The following is a 14,689-nucleotide window of genomic DNA, read 5'->3' as shown; positions in this document are numbered from 1 at the left end:
TGTAATTTATTCCTGTGATCAAAGCTGAATTTTCAGCATCATTACTCCAGTCTTCAGTGTCACATGATCCTTCAGAAATCATTACAATATGCTGATTTATTATCAATGTTGGAAACAGTTGTTCTGTTTAATCATTTTTTTTATAACCTGTGACACTTTTTTCAGAATTCTTTGATGAATAAAAAGTAAAAAAAAAAAAAAACATTTATTTTATTTTTATTTTATTTTAAGAAATTAATACTTTTATTCAGCAAGGATGTGTTTAAATTGATAAAAGTGATCATAAATATATAATTAAAGATTTATACTAATAGAAAATATTTCTATTTTGAATAAATGCTGTTCTTTTTAACCTTTTACTCATCAAAACATCCTAAAAAAAGAATCCCAGGTTCCCAAAAAATATTAAGCAGCACAACTGTTTCCAACATTGATAATAATCAGCATATCAGAATGATTTCTGAAAGATCATGTGACACTGAAGACTGGAGTAATGATGCTGAAAATTCAGTTTTGATCACAATTCTTTTTTTTATTTTTATAAAAGTATATTAAAATAGAAAAACATTATTTTAAATGGTAATGATATTGTACAATATTATTTTTTTTCTGTATTTTTCGATTAGCATAAGAGACTTTTTTCAAAAACATGAAAAATAGTAAAGTTTCCAAACTTTTGACAAGTATTGTACATATAGGCAGACAGACAGACAGACGCATGCATATTAATAAATAGACATGTATGTAGTATATACCGGTAGATATGCAATATTAAAGTGAGCAACACTGATATATGCATTAAAGCCTCTCTCTCTCTCACCTGGAGATCAATGTATCCGTCATCATCACTCGCTAGTTTGGAGTATCTGACTCCATTGTTGATAGTGTTTCGAGCTGGCATCTTCTAAAGCATATTTAATACATAATAAACACACACGAATAAAACAACAATCATCTATTACTAAACCATTAAATGAGTTCGAACATTTTTAATGGTAATATGTAGGAGAAATACAGAGATAGTACATGTCAACTTATCAACATAATCATGTTTAACTAATTACCTTCGACTTGATATTGCAGCCTCAGAATAGACTAGAATCGTCTGATGACGATTTCCCTCGTACGAGTGACAAGAAATCTTTATATTTCCGTTTTCAAAGTCATTTTAAGCTGATGTTTATTAAAAACGTCATTAATGCCAGTTAGTGACAGTCGCACATGAAATTCTGTTTATAAACCTGACGCTTCCGGATGTAAAGCACCAACACGCATGCGCCCTCTACTGGTGTTTTCCGGGTTCAAACTACGCATGCGTGTTGAATACGTTCACAAGAGAAAACCACAAGAGGGAGCTCTCTCATATTGATTACCACCTGTCTTTGAAGATATAAATCATATATTTACATGAAGGATTTGGTGATTATTGTTCAAATCAGAAGATCTTGTAAAAAGGTCTTATAAATGTATGAGACGTAAAAGTAATACAGCATGTAGATGCACGTGATGCATGTAGACACATCATCCAATAAAAACGCTTACAATTACTCATTTGAATTTGTTCAAAATGTCAGGAAAAAAAAAAAAACTATGATTATGTATTTATACCAAAAGGAACATGATTTTGGCCTAGGTGTGATCTCTTCCTTAGAAAGAAACTTCCGAAGTATGTTAAAGTTTAGGCTACTCTTGTCTTGAAACTAGTAATGGCCAGGACACATATTTCATAAATATTGCAAATAAAAATATTATTGTATATTTATTTCAATTATATTCTACATAATAGTGCAAAATGCAGTAATATATATTGACAGTTTTTATTATTATTATTATTTTTTTTATTTTATTTCTTTTTTACAAAATGGTACAGTTTGTGGGCGGGTCATATCCTAAGAAAGTTAATTTAAGTTAAATCTTGAAACCAGCATGTAAGGTCACACATTTTCATATTGACAGAAACGAACAGGCCTTTGAATAGGCTATGTCTCTGAATGCTGTCAAATCACTATAGAAACAGTTCATCATCACTTGATGTTGAACAATCTGTCTTGCTTAAAAGAAATGATGCAACAGCAGATGCAGCTCTTTCTTTTCCCCTGTTTCCGGGTGTTTGCTGAACTGTGTTGAAGGTTGACAAGACTGACAATGAGCAGAAAGCAGAGAAATGACTCATGTTTGAAAACCATGCATACAGTAGGCTAATCTCAAGAAATACTGTACGTATAGCCCGCAGTAAATAACCAAATAAAAATAGTGACCGCCCTCCATCTAACAAGCTCAACTAATTAGCAATTATGAAATAATGAAATCCCTCATGAATGTAAAGAATCAGCGGCATTGCATGTTTATTGCTGGGAGACTATGTCTATTTATCTTCCCCCGTCTGTCTTCTGTCTTCTAGAACAGGGAGAAAGTTTAGAGAAAAACAGTGTAAAAATAAATATTATTAAAAATAAAAATAAAAAGTAAATAAACTAATAAAAAATAATAATAAAAAAAAATACATAAATAAATACATCTCTTATATAGTATAGTTCCATAATGAGTAATAAAAACTAAACTTAATATTTTCCAAATAATATTTTAGACATATTTACCTTTTTCACAGTATAAATTGGGGCATTATACATGAATTAATGGAGGCATGAGGAGGATCATATTTGGGGGTCCATGGTATTTCACTCAAATTTGCAGGTCTGTTCATTATTTTATCAAAAATAATGATACATTTACAATAATAGAATGCAACAAACTTTATAATCATGCATAGTTATGAAAGCAAAATGCATGTAAAAGGTAAAGAGAAAATGCATCCAATAAAACGTGTGCATTTTTGCAGAAATTGCATCTAGGTAGAAGCCATTTTATGCATGTTGCAAGTGAATCAGAATTTAATTCAATGTTGCTTTTCATAATATGACTGGTGACCACAGTGTGTTTCTTTTGCGCTATAAATTATTGTCTGCCAAGAACATGAAACCGTTAAAATTGAATTTTGCACAACGTTTTACGATCGCTACTATACAAAACTATTTGAGAAGCACCAGTCTAGACAGTGAGGGATAAAGGTTGATCCAACACATTTTACGGCTTCCATCCTCTTGTTTTGTCCTCTTTTAGACGGATTAAGAGGATTGGTTCCAGGACAGAGATGTACAGCTCCTCTTAGACAGACCATTTCATAACACATAACATCAGCAATGAGTTTGGTAATGGCCCCACTCAGCATTAATTACGGCATGTAGGCGCTGGCTTCACCCCACCATCACCCTGAAACGCTCCACCGCACCAGGGTAAAAAAAAAAGGTTTCACAACAGGAGTCAATATATGGATTGTGCTGTGGATGGTGGTCTTATTCAAAGTGGAGGGGTGGTGGAGGTATATCGATTCAGACGCTGGACCACTGATCCATCACATCTTTCACTGTGGGCGCTGTCTGTGGTCTGGGCTTTTCTTCCAAGTCTATTGTCTTGACCGCGTTTAACGGATCAGCAAATGTCTGCTTAACGTTTGGAGTCAGAGTTGTGTTGAATTAACATTGATCAGGGACAGGCAGAGTTTTAGGAAGGGAATCCAAAGCACTAGAGTAATTAAACCTAATTATAAAACAGCTATTTTAGGTTCTGGACGCTGATTGGTCAGACTTCCAGTCATGCTAAAATACAGGATAGAGTGAAATACAAGATATTGCCTTAAATATACACTACACTACCTGTCAAAAGTTTGAAATAATGTTTTTTTTTTTTCTTGTTTTTTTTTTTAAGAAGTCTCTTATGCTCAACAAGGACAAAAAAAAATTTGGTAAATTTTTAACAATATTTTTACAATTTAAAATAGCTGATTTCTATGTGACTATATTGTAACATGTAATTTATTCCTGTGATCAAAGCTGAATTTTCAGCACCATTACTCCAGTCTTCAGTGTCACATGATCCTTCAGAAATCATTCTTATATGCTGATTGTATTGTAGTGATGATTATATTGTACTTATTGCTTTAATATGCAATTTTTGTACATAAAATCATACCAGTTCATGGAGGTCAGAGGAAAGCTGTGGTTTTACTGCTTTAAGCCCTCATGATTTCAGCTCCTGTGATAAGCATCGGTTAATTATCTAAAGGGGTCGATTGAAAGCACAGGGTTGAGGAAATGATTCCTCTCTGCTGCTCGCGTCACCTTCATGATGAGCAGTGCTCCTGTGACGTTGGTCCAAAACACGCTTTTCTCATGGGAATGCTGCTGTTGGATGGTCACTGTGAAAGTTAAAGAGATATATCACGAGTTTTTGCTTCTTAGAGTTGGTGTCATTGATGCTAGACGGATGTATCGTATTCAAAGCTGATGAATGGTACAAGAGAGAGGTGTGAATCTCACAAAGCATAGTTCAAAAGAAGAAAACAAGTTGTTATATAACACTTAGATTTTTGGATCATGATACTATGCCTAATTTTCATCATGCTTCATTATTATTTTCATGGCAATTAAGCACATTCAATACCCAAAATCTCATTACTGTAATGACATTTTATTTTTCTAATTGTTAGTGGTGATTCTTATTCTCAGTTGAGTTTCATAAACAATCTTTTTTTTATTTAAATCAAAATTTAAGGGGCTATATGTAAAAATGTTTCATGTATTAATCACTTTCTAGGATTCTTTGCCTAACCCAAGTCTCTGAGACCCTGACACCTTGCTCTTCTGGAGACTCCAGGTAGGTTGCAGTTCTGGAAAATGGTGGCGCTGGAGACTAAAGGGTTCCTGATGGTTTCACACTTAATTCCTCACCTTAATTCCTAATTCTTTTTGCAGTTAACATGTGTCTTTTCTTCTCCACCTGTATTTGTCTGACCCTGCTGACTTAATGAGTATTTCACTGTCCAACGGTCATGCCTTAACTGCAATTTCTAGTTTTGCATTAGTACTGCATTCTTCTCATGGACATTTAATAATTTTTTGACTTTTCAGTCTGAGTTAAATCTCTTTTTTGGTTTATTTTATCTGTAAAAGAAAATGTGCCTAATAATTCTGCACACCTGAAAATAAGGCGTTTTTCATTTCAAGCCTTCATGAACAATTATATATCACTTATAAATGATTAAATACAAAATTAATAGTAGTTATTAAGATTCATATGGTTTGGAATTGGCAAAATCTTCCTGGGAATAAAATATGATCGGAAAATCAACGTGCCTAATAATTCTGCACACACTGTAGATCTGACTTTTTGTTCCGTTTCATGTTTAGGAGCGTGAGAATGTAAAGTCGCTGTCCCCACATTCACAGACCGATGTGGATGTATTTGAAAGAGTCTATGCCAATAACTTTGCATGCTTCACATACTTTTGAAAATCCAGCATTTAGTTGATCCTGATGAGTGAGCGCTCATTGTCACAGTTCACAACGGCTTGCTTCTTCCATAAGGGGGTTTGGCATCAGGGCATCTTTGTCTGCAGGCGGACCGTTAAAGAACGCGACACACACATCTCCTGAAAATCCTGTAGAATTCAACCAATCAGATGGTGACTTCGATACTCCTGAAGTGTGTCCAATTTTATGTGCCATATGCATCAGACGTTCAGCCTGAGACTAGACTCAAATATTCCTAAAGGCCAGTTTATAATCAAACTAACAGTGTAATTTTTAATGACCTCATCTCTCGACATGATGCCGGTGCAGAGCTGGTGCAAACATCCACATCGCTACGATCAGATGCTTTCTTTACTGCTGTTTTCTCACTGCTGACATTTGTTATTAAGAGGAAGGTGTGCAGCACATTTACATATTCATCTAAACGTTGCTTTCAGCAGCGTGGACGCCATCTGGATGTTCGTTAAAAGTGAATCGATGCAAAGGTAGGCTATTTCCAACTTCTTTTTACCCCGAAGTGAAAAAACGAAAAGTCCTTTGCCTTGAGTATATCGGGACCTTGCATCAAGTTTTTGGCTGCACTTCACTTAACGGCCACCGGTGTCACTAATAACAAGGGTTTCTGAATTCTACAGTCGCTTTTAAAGGGGGTATAACAAATACAGCAAGGATATATAAACATATGTCATTATTTTTCTGTGCTTTTTTTTTGTGCAGTAATATGTAGAGGTAGAAATGTTCTTTATATATTTTTAACATGTCATTAAAATAATGTCTCAGTGCTAGACAAAATACTGTAGAGTGAGTTGAAATAACACTGTTACATGTTCTTGACCAGTTTTGTGACGAGAGCTTTTTCTTGTGTATGTTTCAGACTGCCAAAATAATGATATTCATTGTTTTTTCTTTTATTGCTTTATATAAAGTCTTATCATAACCAATTGCACACAGTTTGGTCCATTTAATTTGCACGCCGAATGGGATTGAAAACAGCATTCAGAGGAAGTAATGAATATTTGGCAGTGCTCTGTAATGTGTAGGTCATATTTTCTCAGGTTCTTGGCTGCAGAAGTGAGGGCACGACTCAATATATAACAGTGATTTAATTTTAAAGAGTTTGTGTCATAATATGGAGAATATCTGCATAGATAATGCTTTTTAAACACTATTTACAGAGAGCTAGTCATCTGTCAATGCATTGACAGATGACTAGCTCTCTGTAAATAGTGTTTAAAAAGCATTATGCAGAGGCATATTTGGGCACGTGGACCGCACACATAAATGTCAGAATGTCATTGCTTTAGATAATGATAAAACAAGTGTTGTTTATTGCAAAGAAAGAGAGTAAAGAAAAACATATTTTGTGACTTTATGTATGCTTTTGGTTTGAGTAACATGTTGATAGCTAATGCGTGAACTTTGTGAATGGACTACATCCACTTAAAATCACCAAAATTGACATTGAGACTTCAAAAATAGTGTAAAAAGTTAGTGAAAGCAAAGCACCCATCCACCCATCCATCCATCCATCCATCCATCCATCCATTCATCCACCCACCCATCCATCCATCCATCCATCCAGCATCAATCCATCCATCCGACCCATCCATCCATCCATCCATTCATCCAAACACCCATCCATCCATCCATCCATCCATCCATCCATCCATCCATCCATCCATTCATCCAAACACCCATCCATCCATCCATCCGACCCATCCATCCATCCATCCATTCATCCAAACACCCATCCATCCATCCATCCATCCATCCATCCATCCATCCATCCATCCATCCATTCATCCAAACACCCATCCATCCATCCAGCCATCCATCCATCCAGCCATTCACCCATCCATCCACCCATCCGACCCATCCATCCATCCACTCACCCATCCATCCATCCATCCATCCATCCATCCATCCATCCATCCATCCACCCACCCATCCACCCATCCATCCATCCATCCATCCAGCCATTAATCCATCCACCCACCCATCCATCCATCATCCATCCACCCACCCACCCATCCATCCATCCATCCATCCATCCATCCACCCACCTATCCACCCATCCACCCATCCATCCATCCATCCATCCATCCATCCACCCACCTATCCACCCATCCATCCATCCATCCAGCCAGCCATTAATCCATCCATCCACCCATCCATCCATCATCCATCCATCCACCCATCCATCCATCATTTTTTATTAGGACATAAACAGTCTCATCAGCCTTTCTGTGTGTGCATGAGTGCATTAGGAGTGAATGAATGTGTGTGTGTATGTTTATATGTTTGCCCTATAAGAACCTGAAGCGCTCTTGGTACTGTAGGTGGGGTAAAAAGCAATAAAAACAACAGAAAAAAGTTAATCTCCAGGTCCACAACTTCCCGTTGTTGAATAATTGATGCACTCTGAACTGATGAAGGGAAACTGTCAGAGACCCACCGACTGGACCACTGAGACTGCCTGAGAATATTAGCCTGTCACATGTATCGCCCCCGCCTGTAGGACAACTCCATATCATTGACAGGAACGTTATAGAAATGTTCTGGCTTAAATACAACAAGCCAGATCAACAAGTTTATTCATTCTGACTAAACATTTGTAAAATCCAGTTTGTTTGAAAGAAGTCACCAAGAATCATAGACTGTAAAAAATAGCCAAGAATGCATTTATTTGATAAAAAATACAGTAAAAACAGTAATATTGTGAAATATGATTACAATTTAAAATGGTCTTCCATTGTAATATTTTGTAAAATGTAATTTATTGCTGTGATCAAAGCTGAATTTTCAGCATCAGCATCTACAGTGTCACATGATCCTTCAGAAATCATTCTAATATGCTAATTTGCTTCCCCTATTCCACTGACGGTGTATCGCATTTTTCAAAGCAAAAACGCGTTCTGTGTGAATCAGCCCTTATGTTTTTCATCTGGAGGCCTAAACAGCTGTAAAATCCCCCTGACTTCGATTAAAGAAGGACAAACCCGAGATCCCCAGGACTTGAGGATGTGTATGCTCATTAGACTTGGGCTAGTTAGCAAACACATAGCAACACCCTCGAAACCACCCACAACATCATAATATCACGGCAGCAAGTTGCGCAGACAAACGCCACTCATTTTTTTTTTTTTAAATGTAAAAACCAAATGTTCTGCTGTAATTGATGTCATAGTTTTGAGAGGTGGTGATATTTTTAGCCTGTAATCTAAGTGCATATACGGCCCACATCAGCAGGGATCCCACACCAATTTCAGGAATTTAATTGGTTGTTAGAGCAAATGCAAGTAACCTGAGTACAATTCCTCCAGAGGTTGTAAAAGACGCAGTTAAGGATGGTTTTAAAACCTGATTTTCCTCTTCATCTTTGTGGTGGGTGACAGATTGTCTTCACATGAGATGCTATACGGCATCGTAATGAGGCAGCGTCGATGCGTGCTATCTTGTCTCGCTGATAAAAGTGATTCAGAGGTACAGGAGGGCAGATTGTTGTTTTGGTAAAGTATTTCATAATTGAGGGGCTGCTTTGATTTGATTTAGCCTGATGGATTTATCTGAAGTAATTAGGGAGAGCACGGTTTAAAAGCAGCAGACGTCGACGGGCTGAGTACTTTGATATTTTACGTAAAAGAAATAAATGAACATAAACAGACGGGCACACATTCCCACAGGGGGCTTAACTGTAACTCTGGGAGATATCCAGGGTTCAGTAATTAAGCCTGAGTTTATTATGAGACAGAGAAAAGAAGGTTGAAATGAAAAATAAAAATGAAGGGGCGGTTTGGAAGGCGAGGTGTTAGATGTAAACCACCTGATATGACGCATACTCAAAAATACTTCATTAAAGATTCCCACAGGAATAAGTCACTCTTTAACATCTCAGTTGTTTTTCCTACTTCTGCTAAAGTCTCCTGCTTCTAAGATGTTTCTCCCAAGAAAAAGACCTTGTTAATTTCACGTCTATTTTAAGAAGACATATCAACAATGGCTGTGTTTACGCGTGACATTAACATATACGATCAGGCAGCCAATCAGGACACGGCACGTTTACACCTGTCAATAAGTGGCTCCTGTATCAGGATAACTGATCGGATCTCGGTGTCCCGCACAATATTTAAAATACATTATAGAAAAAAAATGGACTTGCGACCAAAGTGACAAAGTGTGTCCACTGACTAGCCAATAAAAATGCAACATGAAATGGCGTATTGAACTTCAACCTTTCCTCAAAATTAACATGCCAAGTTAGCCTCTTTTCCCTGAAAAGGCCCATGACTGCATCCATATTCTCCTCTTTCGTTTCCTCCTCTTTTTTCAGCTCACATAAAAACCACAATTGCCAAAGTGCGATTCATCTTGCTCTATTCGTTTACCACTAACGCATGCTGAGGATATTTTATTCGTATAGCCTACTAACTTGCGTCGTAGCCAAAGATTCATCATCATCATCAGTCTACACACACGTCGTACCCAAGTTTATTAGATCCATATCTTAGTGTGATTTGTAATGATCTTATAGGATTGCTGAAATCGCACAGTTAAATTTGTAGCAGGCATTACACTGAGATCCGATCACAATGCGTCCCCGACTACCTCTATACCTGACAGCATGGATAACGTTTCGATCACAGATGCGTTGACATGTGTCTTTTCAATGTGCATGTGGACAACATCGGGATGCAGGTTGTAAATGTCTCAAATTGTACTTTGATTTGCCAAGATGCCAGTCTGACCTACCAGTCTCAAAATGATCTTGAACATTTCTCGTTAAGTACCAGATGGTTATAGCTATGTACTTTAACTGTATGCAAACATCTGACTCAGTGTCTGCTTTTCTTTTTAGGAGTTTTAAGAGAAACATCTTAGAGAAAGTTCATGCTTAAATGAAACAACATTACGCATCTGTGTTTTTTGATGAAAACACCACAGCTAGAGAAACAGTTATAATGCCTGTTGTTATTTCTATGTTGATGCATCTTTATGTCATCAGAGTGTTGCTATTTATTGGATTTAATGTGTGCATGTGTGTTTGTTTAGTTAGACAAATGTGTCCCCAGAACTGAGTTAAATCTGACTTGGTGTTGGGGATGTCCTCAATAAAAAAACAAAAAAACAAAAAAAAGTATATATTTATATATATAAAAAAATTATTCATATATTAATATGCTACATAATATATTTCCTTCAAACAGGTGTATTACATGCATATATATAAATAAAGTTAGAAAAATAAGTAATAAATAAATATGAATAATAATATTTGTAATAATATTAATTTATTTATTATTAAATAAATAATATTTATTTTTCTATTTTAAAGATTATTATATATCATCATATTAATATAATATATATACTTTAAATAAATGTTTTACATATACATTGCACGTCTTGATGGAAATAAATGATGTTATTTCCATCACAAGGTGCATTATTTTTGGTCAAGATGTTGTATTGTCAATGCAAGAGTCCAGCGCTCTGTAAAGTCTCCTCAGCACATCCCAAAAGACTCTCAATGAATTTAAGATCTGGACTCAGAGGAACTAAGATCTGGATTCATGTGTGTAAATGATTCTTCATTCTCCTCCCAGCCATTCCTTCACAATCTAAGCCTGATGAATCTTGACATTGTCATCATGGAATATGGCCAAGTCAAGTGTGTCTTCATACATGATGTTTAAGAAATAAAAAGCTACACACACATCAATAGGGTTAGAAGAACTGTTGCCAAACATATAACATGCTAGAAACATAATCACTTCAATAATGATCCAGTCATACTCTTAAACATTTGCCTATTTAAATCCAAAAAGTAACTTTAATTTATTTTATTTTTTTGTATATTTTTTTGTATGTTTCAATGCAAAACGTATTTTAGGGTTAAAAATGTCATCAGTTTGATAGCTGCAATCTGTGTGTGTGTGTGTGTGTGTGTGTGTGTGGTGTATACGTTGACACAGCTGTGACTTTGAACTCAAACCGCTGCCCTGCAGGTCACATACAGTATTTCTCAGAGCACAGTTACACTGGCTCATGTTCCTGCTGCTCTCAATTACTGGGTTCACTGCATCATTTTAAAGTTTCTATGTGTGTTTTTCATGTGAAAATACTTTCTTCCATCTCAGTTTAACAAACAGAGACAAAGTCACTGGTAGTTTGACCTTGTGAAGAGTGAAAGCCCGTGACTGTGATGCTCTCAAAACATTGATCTGTTTGTTTGAGTGGGCCGACATGGCGACTTCTGCCACAGCTAAAGGTAAAGTTTGGGGCGGGACTGTCTGTTTGCTTGCCCATTGGTGGATTGGGACAGGGTAGAAGTGAAAACATTTTGGCGATGATCATTACAATGTGTGCTATAGGCATTGTATGGTATTATGCAACATCTTATGCAACATCTCATGCAGTGTTCACCCATGCACATTTACACAGAACCACAGCTAAAACTAATTTAATACCAGTTTAACCCTTGTGTTATGTTGGAATTCTGTGCTCTCCTTATGGTTCGGGTCAAATTGACCCTAATTGGATTCAATACAATTCCTCAAAAATCACACTATGAAAAACAACAAAGATTCAGGTACAAAACTGTAAACTTTTAATATCAACATTTGTCAAATATTCCAAAAAAATATATATCTGAAGATATGATTTAATGAAAATGTTTTTAAAATTTTTTTTTAAACTGTTTTGTTTTGACAAAATTTGAATATACATTATATTTATATATATTTGCATATACATTTTTTTTTTTACTTTTTTTTTTTTTGCTTAGAACATCATAACTGAACAATTAATCAATTAATCTGAGCTCATTTTTCCTGCTGTCTATGTCGAAGTCTCAAGATATTTCAGATATCTTGAATATACAAATGAGATCTTATTTTACTGTGTCTGTCAAAGATTTTCATTTGTAATTTGCAATTAATTCTGAACACCATGATTTAGCTTTTTCAAGTGTGTTTGGTTTGGGTTAGAGCACTTTTAGATACACTTACACTTTAGAACTGAAGTTGATGCCCTGATATACATAAAATAAATGTTTTTATTTTGTGTCTGTACAGTTGCTTTTGAATAGCTGCCAATGATGGTCAAATTGACCTGCGAACATCAAAAACGTAATAGTAATTTTGTTTGTATAGGCCTATGTCAAAAAAAAACAAAAAAAAACACCAGCATGTTGAAACTTTGCATGCATGTTTAAGTATTAAAGTATTAAAGGAGTCATAATGTAGAAATTTCACTTTTCCACGAGAATCAATGTATGTTATGATTGCATAATGATTGTACACTGGCCGGGAAGCCGATATTTAAAAGTGAAGCGTTTGTTTACCTCAGGGTTTGTAAAATAGGCCACGTGCACGCGCACGAAAAAACGAGATTTTGATTTCTTCCCCCTCTTGACGTCAAGACGGGGGAGGATATACCAAATATGGACACCGCAAACCTATGCCGCGGGAAGCCCGCCCCTCTCCCGAGTCTCCCCCTCTCCCCCTCAGATTCAGTTTAGTTGACTCGAGAAAGATGGAGAAACCGAGTGCACACCTGAGATGCTCTGTGGGTGACTGCCACAAACAACATGCAAATGTGTTTTATCTACCAAAAACGGACGAAACTATCAGGGCACAGTGGAGGAAATTCATTTTTAATGACGCTGTCCCAACAACTCTTTCAAGTGGCGTATCGTTAGGTGTGTGCGCTAAACATTTTACACCGGAATCATTTACAAATTTGGGGCAATATCAGGCGAACTTGGCCTCGAAGCTTCGTTTGGGAAAAGGTGCCATCCCAACCATCAGGGACTTGCCAGAAATTGAAAAGGTAAGACTGTGTTTTTATTGCTCTACTGTGGTTAACAAATAGCAGCTAACTGCTAATGCGGCTATTGTATGTAACGTTACCTTCGAGGTAAACACGGGGAATGGACTCTACGAATGCTAGCCACATCTTTCCACTTTGTTTTACACTAGCAGCTACAGTAGTGACGGTACAGGAGTCCATGCTCAGTGGCTAAAACTGTTTAAATGCAAGTATGAAAACAATATACCACTAAACATTATTAGCCAAACTCATGCAAAACATGCAGTTTGAAAATAGCTTTCAGTTAGTGGGGCTTCTGTAAGAATGTATCTGGAAATGGTGTATTTTTTCTACGACCAATCAACGCGCCCCTCATTTGCATTATTATAATGACCGTCCACGACAGCCAAAACATCGCATCAGATCTCGCGAGACAATAATGCCTTTAGAAATAAGGGTCTGAGGGGCTCTGTGTTGATTTTTTTTCCACTTTTCTTTTTTAGAAGTGCCTGAAAGACTATAATAGAGCATTGGGTATCCAAGGTAACACAACATTATGACTCCTTTAAAGCTTTAAGTATTAAAGCAAATTTTTTAGCTTTATAAGGTAGCCTACTAAAAAAATAAAACAACAAAGTATAACCAAGAAATGTTATTATTTTGGGTCCGTACAGTTGCCTTAGAGCGCTAATATGCGGGTCAAATTGACCCGCGAACATCACGAACGTAATAGTAATTTTGTTTGTATATGTCAAAAAACACCAGCATGTTGAAACTTTGCATGCATGTTCATGATGATAAATGAGAAAAAGTCACAAAATATCAAGGAAAAAAACATAGGTTAACCGGTATTTCCAACAACTAGAAAATCTAAATGGGTCAAATTGACCCGCAACATAAGGGTTAAATGCAGTTTGAAAAGTCCACAACCCTTCCGAACAATTTAGAGTCCAAAGTTTCTGTCTTTATCTGCCAGAGTGGTTTATTGATCATTTGAGGAACACAGCTGTATTTTGAGGAGCTACACAGTGATATCGGTCAAAGGTGTGTGTTTGTGTGTTGTTCTGCTGGTGAAAGCTATAATTGGCTCTCTGAGGTACAAAGAACGTTTCTGGACATTACACGCTGTAATTTACTCAACTACTCTCTCTCAGACATCGTAACACTTAATCTGATCTGTTGCCTTCTGAGCCACGATTAAACAAAATCACTTCGTCAGGAACAATTAGGGGAGCCCGGGGCTAGTTGTCACATAGAGAAGTCATCACAAGGGCAATATTTCTGGAAAATATTTAGATGTTTTGTTTTCTCCATAGCAGTGGTTTTGTATGATGGTTTCAACATCTACTATACTATACACATAATAATAAATACACACACACACATATATATATATATATATATGAAGACTTCAGATGCAAAAGCCTCTAAGTGCAATCTGAAATTCTCTTCTAAAATGAGTATTTTTATCAAGCTCGTATATTTAAGTTCAGTAATTTCACTTTAATGAC

At 36.2% G+C, this 14,689-nt stretch overlaps 1 protein-coding gene across 2 annotated transcripts in view; it reads right to left on the bottom strand.

Moving 5' to 3' along the window:
• Positions 1-1,275, bottom strand: part of tmem230b (transmembrane protein 230b) — a 4,908-nt gene extending 3,633 nt beyond the window's left edge. Inside the window, exons 1-2 of one of the 2 annotated variants that reach the window (XM_084388777.1) lie at positions 1,065-1,275; positions 821-904 (exon numbers count right to left, since the gene is read on the bottom strand). In XM_084388777.1, coding sequence (XP_084244903.1) covers positions 821-901 — 81 coding nt within the window. In that variant the 5' untranslated portion in view covers positions 902-904; positions 1,065-1,275. The remainder of the gene's footprint in view (positions 1-820; positions 905-1,064) is intronic. The other variant, XM_084388776.1, reaches the window with a different exon arrangement.
• Positions 1,276-14,689: the final 13,414 nt, after the last annotated feature.

Source organism: Rutilus rutilus (assembly GCF_951802725.1).
Source record: "Rutilus rutilus genome assembly, chromosome: 19".
NCBI lineage: Eukaryota > Metazoa > Chordata > Actinopteri > Cypriniformes > Leuciscidae > Rutilus > Rutilus rutilus.
Note: the sequence above shows the minus strand (reverse complement) of the source record. Positions and strands in the feature narration are given on the sequence as shown.